The 22,235-nt window shown below is 44.0% G+C and overlaps 1 protein-coding gene across 1 annotated transcript in view; it reads left to right on the forward strand.

Annotated features, from left to right (window-relative positions):
• SCN10A (sodium voltage-gated channel alpha subunit 10) overlaps nucleotides 1–22,235 on the forward strand; it is a gene marked incomplete at both ends in the record, with an annotated part of 91,724 nt that overhangs the window by 19,429 nt on the left and 50,060 nt on the right. Inside the window, 9 exons of the mRNA XM_081283225.1 lie at nucleotides 5,268–5,396; nucleotides 5,944–6,035; nucleotides 8,364–8,555; nucleotides 9,025–9,091; nucleotides 13,381–13,522; nucleotides 13,669–13,866; nucleotides 14,809–14,979; nucleotides 18,572–18,850; nucleotides 21,517–21,628. Coding sequence (XP_081139351.1) covers nucleotides 5,268–5,396; nucleotides 5,944–6,035; nucleotides 8,364–8,555; nucleotides 9,025–9,091; nucleotides 13,381–13,522; nucleotides 13,669–13,866; nucleotides 14,809–14,979; nucleotides 18,572–18,850; nucleotides 21,517–21,628 — 1,382 coding nt within the window. The remainder of the gene's footprint in view (nucleotides 1–5,267; nucleotides 5,397–5,943; nucleotides 6,036–8,363; nucleotides 8,556–9,024; nucleotides 9,092–13,380; nucleotides 13,523–13,668; nucleotides 13,867–14,808; nucleotides 14,980–18,571; nucleotides 18,851–21,516; nucleotides 21,629–22,235) is intronic.

The following is a 22,235-nucleotide window of genomic DNA, read 5'->3' on the forward strand; positions in this document are numbered from 1 at the left end:
AGGCCAAGACACTGTGCTCCCCCCCACCACCACCACCACAACAACAATAACTCTGTCTGGCAAACAAAATACATCTTCCATCATGTTTCAGAATTGCAGAAGGAAATTTTTAAGTGATCTTTTTTTAATGAATACAAGCAGTATAGTTCAGTGATCCATTCAGGATTTTGAATAGTATGGATCTTTAACTGCAGGGCCTAAATGTCAGGTTATCTAATAATTAAACATCATGATTTCTTAAAACAGAAAAGCAGTGTAAATTGCAGTTTGACTTTTTTCCCAATACCACAGTGATATTTTTCATTCACTAGGAAAAAAAAACACACTTAGGGAAACACATATTGGGCATCTTAAAAATTACATCCAAATGCTGCAACTGGACATCAAGAAAGAGCATCCAGAGCCAAATGCCACCAAAGAGGTACACGCCCCCATTAGCCCCTGTGTCCAGAGACAGTCAACCTGGCAGCTCTCAGCTGCACTGAGCTGGGGCCCTCATCCTCTGGAGAAACACTGAAAATAGTCTTTCAACAGAACCCTCTCCGTAATTTCTGGGTCTGTGTTTGATCTGAAAAGCCGGAAATATCTGTCAATGCTTCCCAACAACCTATAATTCCGAGTTAAGATTTTCTAATTTAGAAAACATAAAAAGTGGGGGCGGGGGGGAGGGGGGACCAACCGTTGTGGTTGATGCCGACAGCTCAAGAGGCTTTGTAGCCAGATATAGATTCCTTCATGAACAGTTTCAAACACTTTCTCCTCTTAGAGATGCCAAAACAAAAAACAATAAAACACATACATTTCTATTATTCACTTTTTAATTTGATTTCCACTTTTCTTTAAGATAAGCACGTTCATGGTTTTAAAGATCGCATAGTTCTATGAGGATTCTAACAAAAAACAGCAAGCAATTTCATGTTCTTCAGCTCCTTACCCTTAATCCCACCTTTCCAGAAGAAATCACCTTCTTTTTCACTTCTTTTTTTCTGGTGTCTCCCCTATTTCCAATAATATGCTCACAGTACTATTTTTTTTTCCATTCAGGTGACTTCCTCTGAGCGTCCTACAATTGAAAAAATAGGAATCAGGACCATAGGCACACACTCATTTCCTTTATCCACATCTTCCCATTATATCATAATTTTTTTTTTATTAAGTCATCACATAACATGCACATTGGCCGACCACCCATGTGATTACACAACGGGACTGCTGTGTAATACAGTGTCCTTTGACTACATTTCCTTTTTGTACAGTGTTTTCGCTCTCTCTGGACTTCAAAAGGATTTCATTTCCTCCTTGGCTCGGTTTTCGTTATCTTTATCCCTCATTTGTTTCAAAACTCTTTTCCGGAGCTTTAATCCTTTCTTCAATCCATGTGAACCCATCCAGTGATCCATCAGTTTCAGTTGTTCTTGGGGAAATCATTTCTGCGGTGCTTCATCTCCTGCCTCATCCTGACCTACGTGTTCTCTGAATCTGATGCCAAATTCTTTCCTGGAGATTTTTCCATCCTTTTTGATTCCCTTTGTCTCTCTCCTGCATTGCACACCCCTCCTCTTTACTTTCTTGGTGTTGGTGTTGGAGCACATCTTCTAGCAATTTTCATAGGTAGGTATCTGGGAAGTCAATTTTCAGAGACTTTGCCTGTCTGTAATTGTGTTTCTTCTACCCTCATCTTTGACAGTTTGGATGGGGATGATATTCTGTAGTAGAAGTTATTTTCTTCAAAATCTTGAAATCATTGTTCATTGTCTTCTAACATCCAAGGCTACTTCTGAGAAATCCGATAAGAGTTTAATTCTTAACCCTTTCCATGGCCTGTTTTGTTTCTTCTCTCAAAAAAGTTTTGAGCGTTTCTGTTTGTACACAAATCTCTGAAACTTCGTGATGTTATGCCTAGATATGGCTTTTTTTTCCCACTGATTTTCCTGAATGTTGGTGGGTGTGTCTATGACTTAGATCCGTCAGTTTGGAAGTTGTTTCTTGAATTATTTTTTGATAACTTTCTCCAATCTATTCTTTCTCTATTTCTTTCTCAACCTCTTATGAGGGAGACATTGCACCTTCCAGTCTGATTCTCTAATTTTCCTACTTTTTTATCACCTCCTCCATTTCTGCTTTTTGTTCTGCTTTCGATGAGATTTCTTAAACATTATTTCCAGTCCTTCTATTAATGTTTTACTTTTGCTGTTATATTTTTGTTTTCAATTTTTTATTTTATTCTTGAGAGGTTTTTTTTTTAATAGCCTTCTAATCTTGTTTTACTAAGTGTTAATTTCACCTCTTAATTCTCTAAAAACTTTCATTCTCTCTAAATTTTTTTCTACTGTCTTCCCTCTCCCCCACTTTGGTTGCTTTGGGTTTGAGAGTTAGAAGTGTCCCTCAGATTCCTGATGCCCCTTGAAGAGGCTCTGGAGGGCCAGGTCTTCACTAGTCCCCAGTTGCCTAGCCCATCAGATTGCCCTCCTGCAAACCCCTTCTAGAGAGCAGCAGACATGCCGACTGTTCAAAGACAGCCCTTCTCAGACTCTAGTACTTTTTTTTTTTTTTTTAGCTATCAGCAATTTGTGAAAATATCTTGTATTTTCCCCCTGAGAAAACATATCAGAAGTCAAAAGAACAAGTGGAGGCTGAATAGAACTGGAATTCAAGAGTTATTTGGAGCTACAAAACACCACCCTGATCATTCCCCGCCTAATCAAGTCACAGAGAAGGTGTCACACACAGACAAGATGTAGAAAAGCATTCTGAGAGCCATTTGGGGGACTCTGGGTTTTCTCTTCTTTTTATTCGATATTTCAGGTACAGTGAACTAGCAGGTAAACATATATAGGTTTGCTTGTAGGTTTGCTTTTATTTCATTTCGGGTAAAACGTTTGGATTATAAGATGTAAGATGTATTTGAATTTTTGTGCACTGAATATAAATGTTTTCAACAGGAAATTCTCGACTCTCCTTGCCTGGCTGTTCTTACTCAGAGTTCAACATCTTTCTTTGTTGTTGTCTTGTTTTTTGTTTGTTTTTTTTAACTTTTCTGATTTTTTTATTTGTTATGAATGACAATAGAATTTTTTTGACATATCGTACATACACAGGGTATAACTGTGTGGTTGTACATGATGTGGAGTTACACTGGTCATGTATTCGTATATGAACATAGGAAAATTATGTCCAATTCATTCTACTGTCTTTTCTATCCCCACCCCACTCCCTTACCTTCAGACTCCTTTAATCCAATGAAATTCTATCCCCCCCAACTATTGTGTGTCAGAATCTGCATATCAAAGAGAACATTCAGCCTTTGGTTTTTTTGTTTTGTTTTATTTTGGATTGGCTTATTTCACTTAGCATGGTAGTCTCTAGTTCCATCCATTTACCAGCAAATGCTATAATTCTATTCTTCTTTATGGCTGGGAAATACTCCATTGTATGTATGTATGTATATGTGTGTGCGTATATATATATATATATATATATATATATATATATATATATATATATATACCGAATTTTCTTCACCCACTCATCTGTTAAAGAGCACCTAGATTGGTTCCATAGCTTAGCTATTGTGAATTGAGCTGCTATAAACATTGATGTGGCCATATCACTACAGTATGCTGATTTTAAGTCCTTTGGGTATATGCCAAGGAGTGGGATAACTGGGTCAAATGAGTGTTTCCATTCCAAGTTTTCTGAGAAATCTCCATGCTGCTTTCTAGAGTGGTAAAGTGCATCATCTTCATGAGTCATAAACCTGGCTGCCTTCTGGAACTTAATGAGGGGCAGAAGAGGGATGTCTGCCTTTTAGTACACAAACTCTTCTTTATAACCATGTTTCAGCATGCGGCTCTCTTCCTCTTGTTCAGCCCTTGAGAATGAACATCCACTCCACCTCTGGGACAGAGGAGAGCGTTCATCACCAAGTGGAGGGTACAGTGAGGTCTAGACAATCCTATTGCTTCTTGTAGAGACTTTCAAACAGTCCTCTCAGCTCCCCCTGACTCTTGTCCCAAAGTCCACTCTTGGAACCATTGAGCATCTCTAAGGCCTGGGCTGTTGGAGGTTCTGCAGAGAGCTTGGCTTGCTCGGGTGCATCCTACTTGTAGCTAGTTATCAGTTTTCTGAGGTCTGCTCTGCCAGAATAAACTCATCAGTTTATTCTCTAGTTTTGAGAAGGCTAGGTTGTACTCTCCATTGTGTTTGTCCTAGTAGGTTCATGCCTTTTTAAATAATCCTTTAGCTGTCATCTGAGAAGGGTCAGGAAGGATGAAGGTAAATACATGTGTTCTATCTGCCATATCTAATCAAAACCTTTCCTATTTTTAAGAGGAAAATGTTTATAATTTAATTTTTTTTCAGTATATCCAGAATTATGTGCAATTTTTGCGTGCAACTAAATTCTTCGAGTTAGTGGTTATCAAAGAGTGGTTCTCTGAGCCAGTGCATTAACCTCAGCTGGGAATGTGTTGGGAAATTTACATTCTTGGGTCCCACCCCAGACCTACTGGATCAGATTCAGACACCCTCAAGACAGAGTCTAGAAATGAGCAAGACTTTCAGGTGGCTCCGATGCTTGCTAGAATGTGACATCCTGCCACAGGTGATGGAGGGACTCCAAACGCTTGAGAAACCTAAATCCCAACATGAACTCCACAGTCATCTCTTCAAATCCAAACCCAACGGGGCACCCAGCCAAATAAAGAGGCTGTTTAGAGATAACTTCCTCTGCTTGGATCTATCCTCCTGAGAAAACACTTGTGGATTTAGATGCCTTTTTCTTTCACAGCACTTAGACCAGGAACCCAGGCAGACTAGACAAGGTGGGAGAAGGAATGAGAGTTGGAAGTAGAGAAGTCTGGGGAGGAGGGATGTAGCAGAGCCTCATCCCTCTTCTACTTCTTCCACTACCAACAGGTTGGAAAAGGAGCCTCTAGATCCATAAGACAGCAGCCTCTGGAAGGCTCCTGGAACAGGAGGATCGTTGTTCACTGCCCTTTGCCTACCTTCGGAGGCTGCTGGCATCTCAGCCACACAAGCCCCTCACCACGGCACCCCACCCCACCCATTTGTGCAACTCTTGATATTCCTCACTCTGTGTCTTGTCTCCTTCCCTCGATTTCTTCCCCTTCCTCATCTTGATGATGTTCTCTGCATGTGCTGCCCTGGAACAACCACAGCAGCTCATCTCCCCTCCCGGACGCAGAAGGAACCACCTGAGCTCTCTCCGCGGCCCCATTAATGTCCCTTTCCACCCTCCTCCCCAGGTACATCTTCACGGTCATTTACACCTTTGAAGCTTTGATCAAGATACTGGCAAGGGGATTTTGTCTAAATGAGTTCACTTACCTGCGAGATCCTTGGAACTGGCTGGACTTTAGCGTCATCACCCTGGCGTGAGTACTTGCCCACACTGATTTGTGTTTGTCCCTGTGTGTTCAGGCTCAGGCTCTGGACATGTTTCCTCGCCTGATTTCAGCTTCCTTATCTGGCTTGGGGTTTTCTTGCCATAGAGTGTTGCTTTTGAAGTCACTCAGGTTAGTCCCATATCCACAGGAACAAGTCAAAGACCTCAGCTCTGAGCTGATAATGATGAGGCAAAGTTCATCCTGCCCATATTGGGTAACTAGCCAACATGGAGGCATCTCCAGAGGAACCATGTCTGAGCAGATAGATTGGCCAAGGCTGCGTGCTTGAATATTCATCATCTGTGTGGTGCACAGAGCCTCTAGATCATGGTGCATCTTCTAAAATGGTCTTTTCCAAAAGAGAATGTGATGATTAAATCAGTGCTTGTGTCTACAGATGGTAGTGCCACCAGGTTCTAAGTCTCTGTCCTGAGTTTTCCTAAGTTCACGCTATCGGACGTTATCCTTACTTATGTTGCATGAATTCCTGGGGCCGTCTCCGTGCAGAAATGCTGACTGACTTCTGATCTTACAGATATGTTGGTGCAGCAATAGATCTCCGAGGAATCTCTGGCCTGAGGACGTTCAGAGTTCTTAGAGCTTTAAAAACAGTTTCTGTGATCCCAGGTGAGCTGCTTTAACCAGCACATGTATTCACAGAGCAAATGTTAGTCTTCACAGCCTAATGCCCTTCTTTGGTTTTCACAAAAACCCTGTAAGGACTACTGTCCTTATTTAAGAGAAAAAGAAACCAAGGCTCTTAATATAGAAAACACAATCTCTAGGCCTTGTCACTACTAGTAAGAGCAAAGTGTGAGCTGGAGTCCAGGTGCAGTGGCTCATGCCTGTAATCCCAGCAGCTCTGGAGGCTAAGGCAGGAGAATCACAAGTTCAAAGCCAGACTCAGCAATGGTGAGGAGCTAAGCAATTCAGTGAGACCCTGTCTCTAAATAAAATACAAAACAGGGCTGGGGATGTGGCTAACAGTTTTCTCCATCTCAATTCCCAATCTTTCACTTTCCCTTCCCAACTCTCTTCCCTGATCCCCTTCCTTCACTCTATTGATCTTCCTTCCATTTATTTATTTTTTAGTTGGTGTGTTATAGTTATATGTAAAATTGGAATGCATTGTGATAATTTCATACATGCATATGGCATAATTGGTCAACTTCATTCCCCAGATCTTTTCTTTTCCCTTTCCTCCTCCCTCCCCATTGGTCCCTCTCTTCTACTCCTTATCCTCCTTCAATGTTTGCAAGGTCCCCCTTTTTATTCCTTTTTTTCTCTGTAGCTTCCACGTCTGAGAGAAAACATGGGGCCTGGGGCTTTCTGAATCTGGCTTTTTTTCACTTAGCCTGATGTTCTCCAGTTCCAAACTAAGCAAGTCTTGATGATAGAGAATTCAGAAACAAGTGTAGTCCACCAAAGCTCATCTTATTGGGTCTCCAAGATCTCTATTGTCACCCTTCTGTGACTACTCAACCCCCACTAGTTTGATGGTGGGGATGGTGAAGACAGAGATAAAGTAAACACCCTGAAACAGCCCTCTGTTCACCCCCTTGTGGCCTGGAGGATGGTGTCCCCTCTCCACTGAGAATCTCTTCCCTCACTGGGGAAACAGAAACACCAATTCTAGAGCAGAAATCCTTTTCTACCAGTCCATGTCTGGCTCTGCAGGGAGAGATTTGAAACCCTTTTTCCAACTCCCCCTGGACAAAGTCCATGAAGAAACTACAATTGTGTCTGCTGGTGTCTCTCTCACCTACCCTTAGCCAGAAGATCCTGAGTCTTGTTCACAGACCTGACCTGTCCAATCTCCCTCTGTGGCTTCCTCTCTCACCTCTATCCACCTTGCACCATGTTCCAGAATCCAACCCGTGATTCCACAAATACTCCAAACCCATGCTCATCTCCTAGCCTGGGGCTGGAATGTCCTTCCTCCTTTCCTTACTCAGCTCACACTCATTTCTCAGGGCTCTGTCAAGGACAAAGTATTTGTAACATAGTGATAAGGACACCCCCTGGCCTTTTCCAACCTCCCCACACTCCAGCTACCCCATTCCCATCGTGAACTTCAGTTTAAGAACTCTCCTCTGTGTGCTCATCCTCTTGATAGCACCATGAAGTTTCCTTTCCGCTGTCAAACCCCCCACTGCACACCAGTGCCCCAGCTGTCACTCAGCTCTCAGCTTAGGGACTGCCATGTGGAGTGCTCAATGGATTACTGGTTCACCATAAAGACAGCCCTGACTGCTTCCCTAGACAAAGCTCTTTCGGCTGCCTGTGAGGCTTCCCTACCAAAGAAGTTAATTTCATTTGCCGGAGCAACAGTCACCCCTTCTTCAATGAGCACGGCCCACACCTTTGCTGCCAGCTCTGCTTGGCTCGGAGATATTCTTCCTCAATGTTTCTTGGTTTCTACCTCAGTAATTCTCAGTGGTTTTCATGGTCTAACTCTGTTGCTAAGTTCATCTCTCTCTCTCTCTCTCTCTCTCTCTCTCACACACACACACACACACACACACACACACACACACTGAGATTCATGAGTCCCATGCCTTGAACTGCCTCTCTCCAGAACAGAGATACTAAGATGAGCACTGAAAGATGCCACATGACTGGAGATAAGTGAGTAACCTCACATGAGAACATAGTGGTTATTCAGCAATTTTTAAAATGGAATTGCTTGTATCAGAAATTTATTAGCCCTGAGATGATAAGAAATGCATTGCCTAGTACTCGATTGCTTATCTTTATAATGAGAATAATAGCCCCTGCTCGCCTGTCTCTCATGGCTATTGCAAGGTCCAGATGAGAAGCTGGGCTTGGATCTGCCCTGGAATTTATAAACACTTCACACCTATAAGGAGAGAGTGGGGAGGATGGCTCAGATGCTTGCCTGTGTCCTGTGGGGTGCCTCATTCACATGGGAGTATCACGTTCATCCTCCTACAGGGCTGAAGGTCATTGTAGGAGCCCTGATCCACTCGGTGAGGAAACTGGCTGATGTGACCATCCTCACCGTCTTCTGCCTGAGTGTCTTCGCCCTGGTGGGCCTGCAGCTCTTCAAGGGCAACCTCAAGAACAAGTGTGTCAGGAATGACACAGCTCCAGATGACACCTCTAATTACTCATCTCACAGAACACGTGAGTGGGTTTTCTATCATGGAGATCAAGCCTGGTTGGGACAGCAGGACCATATGGACATTGGGACAAGGGAGAGGGGGAGGCCTCTGGAGATCTGTGTAGACGTATAGTTTGATTCCTCAATGCCGCTGAAATGCTTCCTCTGAGTTGTTTCACTTTGGGGTCACCATTGCTTGTTGCTCAGCATCCCTTTTGCAAGGAAATTAGCTTTAAATCCAGAAGCAAGTCATTCTGACTGTGCTGGGGAGGACTTAGAGCTGAAGTCTCTGATCAACCCTTCTTGGATGGGACTTTACACCTTCTGCATGGCTCAGGATGTCAGCTGAGTGCCCATTGAGTATATGCAGCTGAGGGAGCTCACCTCCACTCAGAGAGATTATTTAGAAAGTGTTGTGTTTGCTATATAGGCCTATGTCAGAAGATTCAGAATCGTATATGTAAGACTTTTATTTCTTCCTTTCTTTGGCAGATGTATCGTATGTTATTAAGCCAGGCACTTCTGATCCTTTACTGTGTGGCAATGGATCTGATGCAGGGTGAGTACCCTCCCATGACAGCCCCAAAGCCCAGCAATCTGGGTTGCAGGTTGTGAGGAAGATGGATAAGCCATGGTCTTTGCTATCCTAGACTTCATGGGAATAGTGTAGAGGGGAGTGAGGGGAGCAGGGGATTGTGGGGATAGGAAGGGCGGTAGAATGAGACAGACATCATCACCCTATATACATGTATGATTACCCTACTGGTGTGACTCTGCACCATGTCCAGCCAGATTAATGAGAAATTGTGCTCCATTTGTGTACAATGTGTCAAAATGCATTCTATTATCATGTATAACTAATTAGAACAAATTTTAAAAATCATCAGAACCAACTGCTTATACTAGATCAACTATACTGAATAACTACCTACCTAATCAACTCTACCTAATCAGTATGAATAGGAATTAGGTGGAGCGATTGCTTAGGATTCTGAAATTGCAGGAAATACTTTTTTTTTTCTTTTTGGAGGAAAAAAATAGAGAAGTGTACAAGTTAGCTTTTGACATGTAACAAACAACCCCCAGATTTTATGACTTAAAACAGTTACCATTTATTTAGCTCATGATTCTATGCATCAGCATTTTGGGCTAAGATCAGGTGGCATTGAAGAGATCCATTCATGCATCTGCAGACAGTGGACAGATCAATAGCAAGACAGCTGATCTTGAATACCTGTCCTCTATGTGTGATTTTTTCATTCCCCAGCAGTCTAGCCTGAGCCTGTTCTCATGCAGGACCAGAGTTCCAAGAGAAATAGTAGAAGTGTGAAAGTCCTCTTGAAGTCTAGACTTAAAACTGGTATGATGTCACACTTTCTGTATTCTATTGACCAAAGCAAGTCACAAACCAGTACAGATCCAAGGGGTGAGGAAATAGACTTCATGGCTCAAGGAAAGAGATGCAAAGTCATATTGCAAAGGGGTGAGGTAAGATAGTGAAAGGGGGAGAATTATAGTCATTTTGAAAATGTCCTACTCCAGGAAGAAACTAATATTTATTAAGTATATTTATATCAAATGCTCTGCATTTAACTATCACAGCTAACTCCATTATATAGGTTTCATTATTCTTGCATACTAGAGGAAGAAACACATGCATAACACTTTGCAATTTCAAATTTCTTCAGAGGTCAGACACATAACAACAAATGAGTAGAGCAAGCCAGGAGGGAACCATAGCAACTGGGAGTTCATTCCCCATCTAAGGGAACAGTCATTGCTCACTCTAGCCTGTGGTTGCCATGTGGAAATGTGGGCCCACTGCTTTTAGCTCTCTTCACTTTTAAAGAAAGACAGGAAATTTTGATTTTTTAAGTGAAATTCCCCGACTATAAACTTGGTTACTCGTTCCCCAAAATGTCTACATATTGTGTTGACCAAATAAAATATGTCTACATGCTAAATTCGGCTTGTAAGCTGCCGGGGGGGTGGTGGTGTTTTATTTCTCATGCACGCACACACACAAAAAAAAGTTGCACTGTGGAGAACAAGTGCTGAGCTACAGGCTCCATGGGCTGGGGAAAAACAGTGAGGTGCGGGGAAGGCTTCCTGGAGGCAGTGGTTGAATAGTCAAGGGCAGGTAGGATGCTTCCAGGTGGGGTTTCCAAGAGATGCTTGGATGGGGACCATTCCAGGTGGCAGAACAGAAAGTGAGATGAAGCTAAGGGGTGAGCATTCCTCGGTTCTGCCTCATGCTTTGGCTTCTGGGCCTCTGGAGTGAGACATGAGCAGAAAAGATTCAAGCAGCAGGTCAGAAAGGTCAGGTCCCTCTCTCCCGCCTCCATATCTGTGAGCTTGGAAGATCCACACTCACAGTGCCGTCACTCCCTGATCATCTGACAGCTCCCCATTGCTCAAGTGGAGCTGGACAGGACCTATAAGGCTCTACCTTAATCAGCTCACTAGGAAAATAATCTCATTTAGAGCTGAGGGGAGAGGACAAGAGAGAGAATTTAGTCCACATCCAATTCCTTGGTTTCTGTCCTCACAAATGCACTTGGCATTTGGGTCTCTGGCTCAGGGAGGGAGGTTGTTTTGATGTCAGTCTCCATTTTCCTTTGGATTTGAGCCAAACCCCCCACCTCCAATGTCCCTTTCGTGTCTAGATGATGGCATTTCTCAAGGCAGTAGCTCCAGAGCAACCCAAGTACTTTCCCATTATAAAGTTGTAAGGGGTCCATCTATGCCTCCCTCCTCAGCTCACAGAGAAGCCAGACCTCCTCCTGGGCTGGTCCAAACCAGGCAGTGGAGGAATGGACCCAGCTTGGAAGTTAGTTGACAGGTCAGCTCCAAACGATAGCACAGTGAGCCTCAAGGGAGCCTGCTGTGAACACCAAACCTGGGTCTGATGCTGGGCCACAGAAGAGCCAGGGTCCTGAGTAAAGTCCTCCATGGATCAAGGGCACCATGGGAGGAAAATCTGGGGTCTCGAGGTGAAGAATGAGTACTACAATACCTGAGGAGTTTCAGCATTCTTTCACTTGTGCTATTCCAGTCCCTCCTTTTGGAAGCTCCCAATAGCCAGAATTTTAATTTGCATTTTAAATATAATATTTAATATGTGAAAGGCACTGTGCAAGAGACTGTGCACCATGGTCTCGTTAAATCCTCAGATCAGTTAACTGTTGCTACACTGAGCAGTAAGCTGTCGATGTAGAGTGACGAGGGTGAGGTCCTACAGAAGACCTAGAAATAAGCCTGTCCTCAGAGTCCATTAGAAAACTACCTCCTTGGGAGAACAACCCAAGAGATTGCCTTTAAATGTGGGTCTGCAGAGTCAGGGAACTTGCAAATCTCACAGTGGAGATCGAACTGGAATTGATGGTAATTAATTTACCAGCATTCTAATCAATTCAGTGGGTCTTGAAGCTATGTGTTCACATGGATGTCTGAAGTAAGGAGAATCCCTGAGGTTGGTGCTGGGCATGACACCTAGGAGTAAAAGAATCTTGTAGTTCACACAAGGTTTCTGCTACTGTGTCCCTGATCAGGCCATCCCCACTGGGGTAGATGGGAGCTACTCACATGCACTGAGCTGAGAGATACTTCTTTTCATCTATCCACCTGTGTATATATATAAGAGAAAGTCCAGCACATCCACCCCAGCCCTCACCAAGTAGCCTTCAGCCTCTCTATCTTCAGGAGGAGACTGAGCTGACTTAAGTATTGGGCTCCTTTATGGCTACATTTCTCCTCTCTAATGAATATGCTGGCACCTTTGTGGATTTAGCCAACTGATTTTTCTCTGAGCCCCACCTTCCTCATCTGTAAAGAAGGATTATTGAGATGAACAAATTGCAGTGTTGGCAAAGCAAATGGAAAGTGCTGTTTTTATTGTTATCTATAATTGGTCAGTCTTCCTTTGATAGACAGCCATGCAGACAATGCCAACAGGCTCATGACTACATTCTGCATTATTATTACGGAATCTCCTTATCCTGGTATGAACTGGCAAAGAACTTGACACCTTATGGAATCAGGTCTGGGCAGTCATCTGGCCTTCCCAGGATACTCCCCTAGACATAAAATTCTGGAGTAAAAGAACTAGCATCTCCATTTTAGGGATGAGAGAAACTGAATCCTAAAGGTACTAAGTGTCCAAAATCATTCAGCTTGGATCTGGAGACTACCATGCTAAGTGAAATAAGCCAATTATCCGCCCCCCACCCCTGCCACCACACACACACAAAAAGAAAAGATAGATTAGTTTCTCTGTTATGTGGCAGTTAACCCACAATTAGGGAGGGGGAGATTAGAAATTCAGTGGAGGGGCTGGGGTTGTGGCTCAGCGGTAGAGCGCTCGCCTAGCACGGGCGGGACCCGAGTTCAATCCTCAGCACCACATAAAAATAAAATGCATTGTGTTGTGTCCATCTACACCTAAAAAATAAAAATATAACAAAAAAAGAATTAAAAAGAAAGAAATTCAGTGGAATAGACAAGGGAGAATGAAGAAAGAAGGGAAGAGGGATAGGAATAGGAAAGACAGTGGAATGAATCTGGCATACTTTCCTAGGTTCATATATGAATGCACTACAGTGAATGTCACCATAGGACTGGCATCCTAATTAGAATAAGGTATATTCCACAATTGTATAATTATATCAGAATGGACTCTACTATCATGGGTAACTAAAAAGAACCAATAACATTTTAAAAAGAGTCATCCAGCTAATAAGAAGAAGGCCTGGCCTTTGACTCTGATCTCTGACTTCAAACCCCGTGATTTCCCTGCAGCCCCAAGAAGCAGGGCTGCACAATCAATGACCTTCTCTGTTCTTGCTGCAGCCACTGCCCTGTTGGTTCCATCTGCCTTAAAACTTCTGAAAACCCAGATTTTAACTATACCAGCTTTGATTCCTTTGCTTGGGCTTTCCTCTCACTGTTCCGCCTCATGACACAGGATTCCTGGGAACGCCTCTACCAGCAGGTATTGATCTGCATGTCTCCGCACAGACTAAGCTGGAGGCTGGTGGGTACACTGCATGGCTATACTGCTCCTGGAGGATCCTCACCTAACCTCAGGGACCTACGTGCTATGAGTACAGGTTTCTCTTCTTTACCTTGAATCTGCAGACTCTCAGAGCTTCTGGGAAAATTTATATGGTCTTTTTTGTGCTGGTCATCTTCCTGGGATCTTTCTACCTAGTCAACTTGATCCTGGCTGTGGTCACCATGGCGTACGAGGAACAGAACCAAGCAACAATTGCTGAAATTGAAGCAAAGGAGAAGAAGTTCCAGGAGGCCCTGGAGATGCTCCGGAAGGAGCAGGAGGTTGGTTTGTAAGGGTCAAAAACTTTGTGAGTGCCGGGCACATGCCTGTCATCCCAATGACTTGAGAGGCTGAGGCAGGAGGATTTCGAGTTCAAAGCCAGCCTCAGCGAAAGCAAGGCACTAAGCAACTCAGTGAGACCCTGTCTCTAAATAAAATACAGAAGAGGGCTGGGGATGTGACTCAGTGGTCGAGTGCCCCTGAGTTCAATCTCTGGCACACACAAAAAAATGCTTTGTGAACACAACAGCACAGTGTATATTCTTGGATAGAGTCTGAATTAGATTCACTTACAAATTACCAAGTTTCACTTAGAATAAGCTGCCATTCTAGGTAACTGCAAGAGGATGCCTCTTACCTCAGGGATTGTTTAGTGAAGTTTTTCTCCAAAAAGATGACCTGAATGAGGATTCTTATATAAGTAATTTATTCAGGGAGTCTTCTCAGGAGAAGTGGAATGAAGGAAGCAGGGTGGAGTGGGAACAGAACTAAACAATGAAGTGGTCTCAACCCAAGACTAGCTTCAGTCTGAGTCCATGGAGAGCTCTGGAGCATGATTTGTACAACAAAGTTAGCCCCTCCTTGAGGCAAGTTGCTGGGCCTTTTGTACCCCCATATCTGCACCATTGAAGGAAACCTATGGAGTTTTTCTCCATGATGTAGGTGTGTGCATTAACAGCCGCCACAAACAGCTAGGGACAGGTATACAAACCTTGTAAAAAGGACTGAATGGGGCACCAAGAGTCGACTGCAGGGTCTGAGGGAGGGAGGTGACCCAGAGGTGGATGTTTCTTTTGTGTCTCAATCTCACCACCGCCTTGATCCTAACCCTTAACCTCTTCTGTCTCAAATCCCCCATCCCTGTGACACTCCATGTCAGGGGGACACATTTATTCTAAGCCCACCAGATCCTGCTGGGTGCAGCTGCTGTTCTTTCTCCTCAGGTGCTGACAGCACTGGGGATTGACACAGCCTCTCTCCATTCCCACAATGGATCACCTTTAGCCTCCAAAAATGCCAGTGAGAGAAAGCACAGAATGAAATCAAGAGTGTCGGACTGCTCCACAGATGACAACAGATCACCCCAATCTGAGACTTACAACCAGCGCAGGATGGTAAGGGGCTCTGGTTTGTGCCTTAAAGATGCCCCACCTTGCCAGCTGCTATGGACAGTGGGTTGACATGGGGGAAAGTCTGTAGCAGGGAGAAAGCCGGAGGCACAGAGATCAGGAGGATGTTTTAGTAATCCAGACACTCCATCTCAATGGTGGCCTAAATGAGGACAGAGGCATGTTAGATAGGGAAAGAGGTAAATCACAGGGATCTTTCTGAAAGGAAGGGACCAACAAGATTGAGATTGGGGAATGTAGAAAAAGAGGAGTCCAAGATCACTCCAGGGTTTCAGGAGTCATCTTTGGTTAACTGAGAGGTGGTTCTAAAGCAGGGGCACTGGAGGAAGGATCCAGGGTTGTAAGGAAGGCAGGGAGCCCATGTTGGACCTGCTGACCTTGAAATGTTTGGGAACATCAAAGGTCAGCTTCCCTGGACGCTCTGATCTGCAGCTCCCGAGGGGGCAGGCGGTCTCTGTCCTTGGTGCTGAAACCATTCACAACTGTCTTTCCGACCTCATACTTCCGGGCCTGCAGCTACACTTGTCACCTGTTGTTGGCATGGAAGATCCCAGAGCCCATTTCCGTGACACTGTCCAGTCCAGGAATAATGTCAGAATCTCACCTTATTCCCTTTAGCAATTCTACCCCCCCCCCCATTTGAATATTTAGCTCCCACTCCAAGGTCCCCCACTCTAAGTCCTCACCAGGCTTCCTCCCACCACCTCCCTGTCCCTTGAAAATCCAGTGTACAGGGGCTGGGGATGTGGCTCAAGCCGTAGCGCGCTCACCTGGCATGCGTGCGGTCCGGGTTCAATCCTCAGCACCGCATACCAACAAAGATGTTGTGTCTGCCGAGAACCAAAAAATAAATATTAAAAATTCTCTCTCTCTCTCTCTCTCTCTCTCTCTCTCTCTCTCTCTTTAAAAAAAAATTCAGTGTACAAAAAATATTCCCTTTCCACAGGCCTGAGCCATAATATTTCTTTTATGGAAGGGTAGTCACCACACTAATAGTGTGGAAAGGGCGATAAACATGGCTATTCTTCAGGCATCCTGCCCTCTCAATCTCTCTTCTTGATCTCTCTCATTTATAGGACGTTCTACTTTTCTGTAACACCATTTCCAACCCCGAGATGTGTGTGCACATATACATACACAGACACACTTTTATGAACTCTGACCCTAGTGACATACCCACACTGGAGAATTTATCTGCATCTGTGCCCCTTTATTCCTTGCTCTGCCTTTTTTGAGCAGCACCTGCCATGCACAGGGCACAGTTCAGATGATGTTTCAAAGGAAATTTGACAAGAGCTCTGACAATCACAGAGCAGGATGAATCACAGCTTCCATGGAAATGTCAATGACACTCTGAATTGGGCTTTAATTTCTCCCATTCACTCAGCCCCACACAGATTAGCATTTGGATGTCCAAGAATTGTTTGATGTATGCACTTGTCTCTCCACTTAGACTTACCTGCTTAAGGAAAAAAATAAAGAGACTGTGTCTTATTCATTCAAGAATACTGGGTGTTTGGTGTATTTAGTTTTGCAGACGGAAATAAAACATGGCCTCTTTCCCAAGGACTTCCATTGGGTGGAGGAGGCAGATATAAAAACAGCTTATGTGTTAAGTACTATAGTAGAGGCATATATGTGGTGTTTTAGACATAAATGAAGAAAGAGACTTCCTCTCATATGGGGGTGGATGTGTGTCAGGAAAGGCCTCCTGGAGGAGGGAAAAGTGAGGGGAATAGCAAAGAGTGTATAGGGTTCTTTCAGTAATTGAAGGTGTGGGAGGACTTGGAGGATATTCTCCAGACAAAAAGAACATGTATGAACAAAGACAGGGAGAAAGTATGTGGGGCCTTCTTGCATGCAAACTGGTTGTTTGGGGTCCATTACAAGAATGCATCCATTCCTCCTTTCCCAGACATGGACATCTGGAATATAGACCTTAGACAGCTTTTATATAAAGCCATTTTTCTGACCAGAAGTGATGAGATAGGGATTGGGGATAAGGCAGGAGAGATTATAGGGATTTTCAGGAACATGCAGAAGACTAGTTGACCTGTTTGATTGATGCACTTTAAGGCAATACCAATGATTAGACTCAAAGGTCATTGCCCACAATTTACCAAATAGGTTAATTCTGAAATAAATGGTAGCCAAGCAGGCACTGACTGTCAAATACTAGATCTAAATGTTTTCTCTTTCTTGATTGGTTTGTACTTGTTGTCTGAGTACAAATAAGTCAGTTTTCCCATTTTTAAATATGAATTGGTCAGTTGTTCACCTTTCCTTCAAAGTGGGACAGATTCATGGATTTTTTTGAGTTCTAGGGTCCTTGGCCATGTGTTCTAAGCAAAGAATGTTCAAGTTATAATACTGTGCTTGCAATGATGGTTGTTGAATAAGATCAGGCTCCAAATCATCAAGAAAGGAAAAATTTTAGTTTTGTGGAATAAGGAGAGATGTGAGGAAAACCAATTGGCAAGATATTCAACTTTTGTGGTTTAATAAATAAAAGGAGGGTTGGGGTTGTAGCTTAGTGGTAGAGCGCTTGCCTAGCACGTGTGAGGCACTGGTTTTGATCTTCAGCACCACATACAAAGAAATAAATAAAATAAAAGGTATTGTGTTTATCTACAACTAAAAAAAATTAAAATTAAAATAAATAAATAAAAGGAATTAAGGATGGGAGGAGCTGAGCAGTATGATCAGAATAGGGAATCAATGTTTAGATTTCAGAAATACTATGTATGATCCAAGGACAGGACCCAGCGCTTATTGTGGTCAGGTTCCCACAGTGGTCATGAGACCTGGCTAACTCACGCACTAACTTTCTGGGGTTTCCAGGCCTATGAACTAGCTCTTTTCCTCTGGAACCTGTAAGCCACACAGTTCTCTCAGCGGGAGATTTTGATGGGAAATGTTTATTGATTTGGAAGAATGGCATTATTCTTCCAGGAAATTAGGCTGCAACTCTTCCTTCAATCCTCCCATTGTTGACTGTTCAAAGCTTGCCTCGAGGGATCCTGGAAACTCATTATGCTATAAAGCTCTTGTCTCCTCCTTTGCAATACAAACTCTCACTCTCTTACAGACAAGATGTAATGAATTGTACAACCTAATTTCCAGACAATAGAGTGCACTTGTCCATTCAACAACCGCTTTCCAAGCATGTGCCCCGTCCTGGTTTGCAAAATAGAGTCTTCTTAGATCACAGCTTTGCAAGTAGAGGAGGGAACTTAAGGCAGTTTTGTCCAGCTCTATGGTCAAAGTTTGGCAAACAGCTGACCCATCCATCCAATGCAAGGTTGTCCTCCGATCTTGGCCATAATGACCTGTTAGCTGATCTTCAGCACTCATAACCTCCCCTCTCTCCTGGCCTTTCCCTGAGTCTGTCTAGAATATCCTTTCCCCTGTCCACTCCACATGTCTACACTTCAGATCTGTGTCATTATTTAGCTACTGGAAGGTCATGAGAATAGGGTCAGGAAGAGGAAGTGGGTGGAGGGAAGTGTGCTCTAGATTTGCTGGAGGACCAGCCTCCAGCCTACCTTCTTTCCTGCTCTTCTGGGGCAATGCCCAGTCTTTCCTAGGCCTTGCTTCTGGAAGGCGTCGGGCTAGCCATGGCAGTGTGTTTCATTTCCGAGCCCCTGGCCAAGATGTCTCATTCCACGATGGGATCACAGATGATGGAGTCTTTCATGGAGACCATGAGAGCCGACGGGGTTCCCTGCTGCTGAGCAAGGTTGTTGGACCGCCAGGCCCACTGTCTCAAACTCCCAGCCTTGGCTCTGGGTATGGAGAAGAGGGACACCCAATGCTGACCACTAGTGAGCTGGTCCCTGGAGCCACAGAAGTCCCGGTGAGTTTGTGCATGATCTAGACTCTCTCAAAACCGCCTTTCTCAAGCCAGAGGCCTTTGGCCAAGAAGCCCTGAATGCCACCAGTGGAGAGGTCCTTGAACCATTCTGCCTCCCATCTGACTCCCATTTGACATGGTTAACTCAGAGCAACTGAGTTTACCTGAGTTTACCTGAGGTCAAAGAAATTTCCTGGCTTACTGTGCAGAGAAGTGATACCAATTATTTTCCATTTGTCTTCATATTTCCTCTCTTTGTTTCTGTCCCCACTCACCATCACTGCTTTGGAGACCATCCCATTTTCTTGCTAGGGGCATGAGGTATGAGAAAAACCCAGGGCCCTTCTGCACTTGTCTCTGGTTATATGCAAATTACCCAAGACCTGGCAAATGAGACCCAGAAAAATTCTGGGAGGTTCTCAGGACAGACCTCAGTAGAAATGAAGTGTCCCTTGCTTGACTCACAGGAGAAATAACTAAACAAAATGCACAAATTAGACAACAGTGACTAAATGTCTAGCACTCTTTAATAGAATAATTACAGATTTAATGGTAAATCAGGGACTACTTACTGGATTAGAGCTGTGATTTAATTTGTGCTCTCCATCCAGTTTCAGTAAAGATGCTTCTAGTGTTTTTCATGTGCCCTCTGTGGCTAGCTAGAGATACAGAGCAATTTGCAAACAGACTTGTCAAGAGGTCATTATATGGCTCTACTGACTTGAGTGAGTATTAAGAACTGAGATGTGTTAACTTAAGTCTGATTAGATGCCATGTGATTCAGGGTCCCAGCAAGAAGCAAGACGGTCACTCCAGTGGCAAAGTGGAAAGATTTTAGAAAAGTATGTAGAAAGGTGTGGGCTGGGTTCGGGGAACTGATAAGGAAGGCACTGGAGCTGAGCAACAGTGGGGAGCTATTACATACCTGGGCTGAAAGAGAGAAGGAAAAGAGCAGAATCAGAACCTATCAAGAGCTGCAGCTGTGTGTCAGAGGCTGTGGAATAGAACCTGCCATCCTAGAGAGAGAATCACAGCTGCTGCCCAGCCATAGCCCAGCAGGAAGAAGTCAGGGGACAAATACCTGACTTCTCTTTCTTTTCATTCTCTAATGTCCTATTTGTACCTCCCATTGCCCAACGCTAAACAGAACCAGAGGGTAAGGGTGAGGCATTTTTGTACAGGTTGCCCTCCCTGGACACAGAGCAGGGCAGGGAGGTGGAGAGTAATAGTGTTCTAACCTTGATTCATTCTAGTTAAATTATTCAGCTAGTGCCAGACTAACTCTTTAAATCCTTCCACGTTGCAAGGACCTGGGTGGCAGTCTCAGCTATGCCATTTACCAACTGAATCACCTTTAGCAAGTCCCTCTGTTCTTCTTGCCTTCTCATCTCCCCTTGTAAAAAGCTTCCTAATGAATTGGAGAGTTCAGTGAAATAATAAAGTGTCTACATTTATATACATGGCTGACTAAGAGGCATAGCTGCTAATATCATTTGCCGAGCCCTCAGGATTGGGAACTTTAAATTTCGTACTTATTGTTAACTACATACCTATGGGCTTCACCTGTGATAAGCATTCCATAAATGCTTGTTGACTATGGACTCTGAAAGGTTTGTGCAGAGCTGTCAGCTGCTGTGGACCTTGAACTCTCCATGTCCAGAGTCTGTGTATGACTATAGTTGTGGCTCTGGTGGAGAACACAGGCGAAACCTCCAATGAAGATTTAAAGAGGAAACGGTCAAAAAGACTGTGATAGACAATGTCTGTTCGGCCTCTTAGAACAGGATGGGTGGCAAATAAGTGACAAAAATTCATTTTTCACAGTTCTGAAGGACAGGAAGTTCAAGGTCAAAGCACCTGCAGATTCCGTGTCTGGTGAGGGCCACCTTCCTGACTCATAAATGGCACTTTCTTGCTGTGTCCTGACAGGGTGGGAGAAGTGAGAGAGCTCTCTGGAGTCTCTTTTATAATGTCATGAATCCCATTCATGTGGGCTCCACCTTTGGGACTTAATCACTTCCTGAAGCCTCCACCTCCTAATACCATTTCAATATGAACTTGGGGTAGGAGAGCACAAACATTCAGTCTATTAAAGAAAACTAACAGATAGGCAATCAAGACACACACATGCTCCCTGAAGAAAGAAAGAGACTATGTGGAATTGGAAGTGGGTTGTGTGCTGGGGAAGGAAATGGGTCTATTAGAAGGGAGGTCAGGAAATTTCACTGTGGAGTAAGAGTTCCATGTAAATGTCATATGCACTGCCCAGAGGGCAGTTCCCAGAGGGCCACTTCCTGGCCCACTGCCCCTGCAGCTTTTAGCTCCCTTTGATAGTAATCTCAGAGACCTCAGAGGCAACCCCATCACCACTTGGATGTCCAAGTCCCATCCTAGGAAAAGGAGTTTGCAGAGTCTCAGGTGAATCCAAGTCACCCCATGGCCTCCAACCTGCACTCTGGTTCCATCCCACCTCTATGCCTGAGTTCATGCCTGAGTTCTTCCCCCAAACTCAAGGGCCAGCCCTGTTTCTCCAAGGCTGTCTGCAAAGGATTATGGTTTCCCAGAGCATCTCAGCCATGGGAGACTGGGCAGGAGGAGGCTTGGGTGATGTTCTTTGCTGTTGAAGACTTCAGGCTCGGGGGGTATCCTATCTGTTTGTGTCTCAGCAGGCATTCGATGCAGGACAGAAGAAAACTTTATTGTCAGCAGAATACTTGAATGAACCTTTCCGGGTCCAAAGAGCAATGAGTGTGGTCAGTATCATGACCTCTGTCATCGAGGGTAAGTGTTGCTCTCTGGACGAACGTCCACTGTGCAATGATAAGTCTCACCTGTGTACTCTCTCTTATGCCTCAAGACCATCTTCCTTTGCTAATGTAGTTCTTATGTGCATAATTTTTCAAAACAAAAGAATCCAATAAACGAAATGCCCTCGTTCATCTCTTGTTCAAATTAGCTTCTCCTTCATATGTATTCACAAAACTAGATTTTCAAAGAAGTAATTGGGCAGGCACCAGAGAATTTCAAGTCACCTCTCAGGTGTGCAAAAGATTTAGCAGTCTTTAATTTCCTAGCATGGCAAAATTACCCTCATGCTTTTCATGGCTATAACTTTCACAGTGGTAACTTGATTTCTGTCTCAAGTCCCCATTATGCTGAATATTGAAAGATAATTTAAGTAAATTAATCGGTTCACTTCTCTAAATCCCTGTCAATTCTGGGTTCTGCCAATCAACTGTGAATCCACTCAGTATCCTCAGGGATGTGTCTAAGTTCTAGCTGGTTACACCTAGTCAAGGGGAGGAGGAGGAGACGGGGGTGGCATTGGCTCATGACTCCAGTTCACACAAGTTTCCATATTTATGGCTACATCTTCCTCATGCTGGGT

Source organism: Spermophilus citellus (genome assembly GCF_964194105.1).
Source record: "Spermophilus citellus genome assembly, chromosome: 3".
NCBI lineage: Eukaryota > Metazoa > Chordata > Mammalia > Rodentia > Sciuridae > Spermophilus > Spermophilus citellus.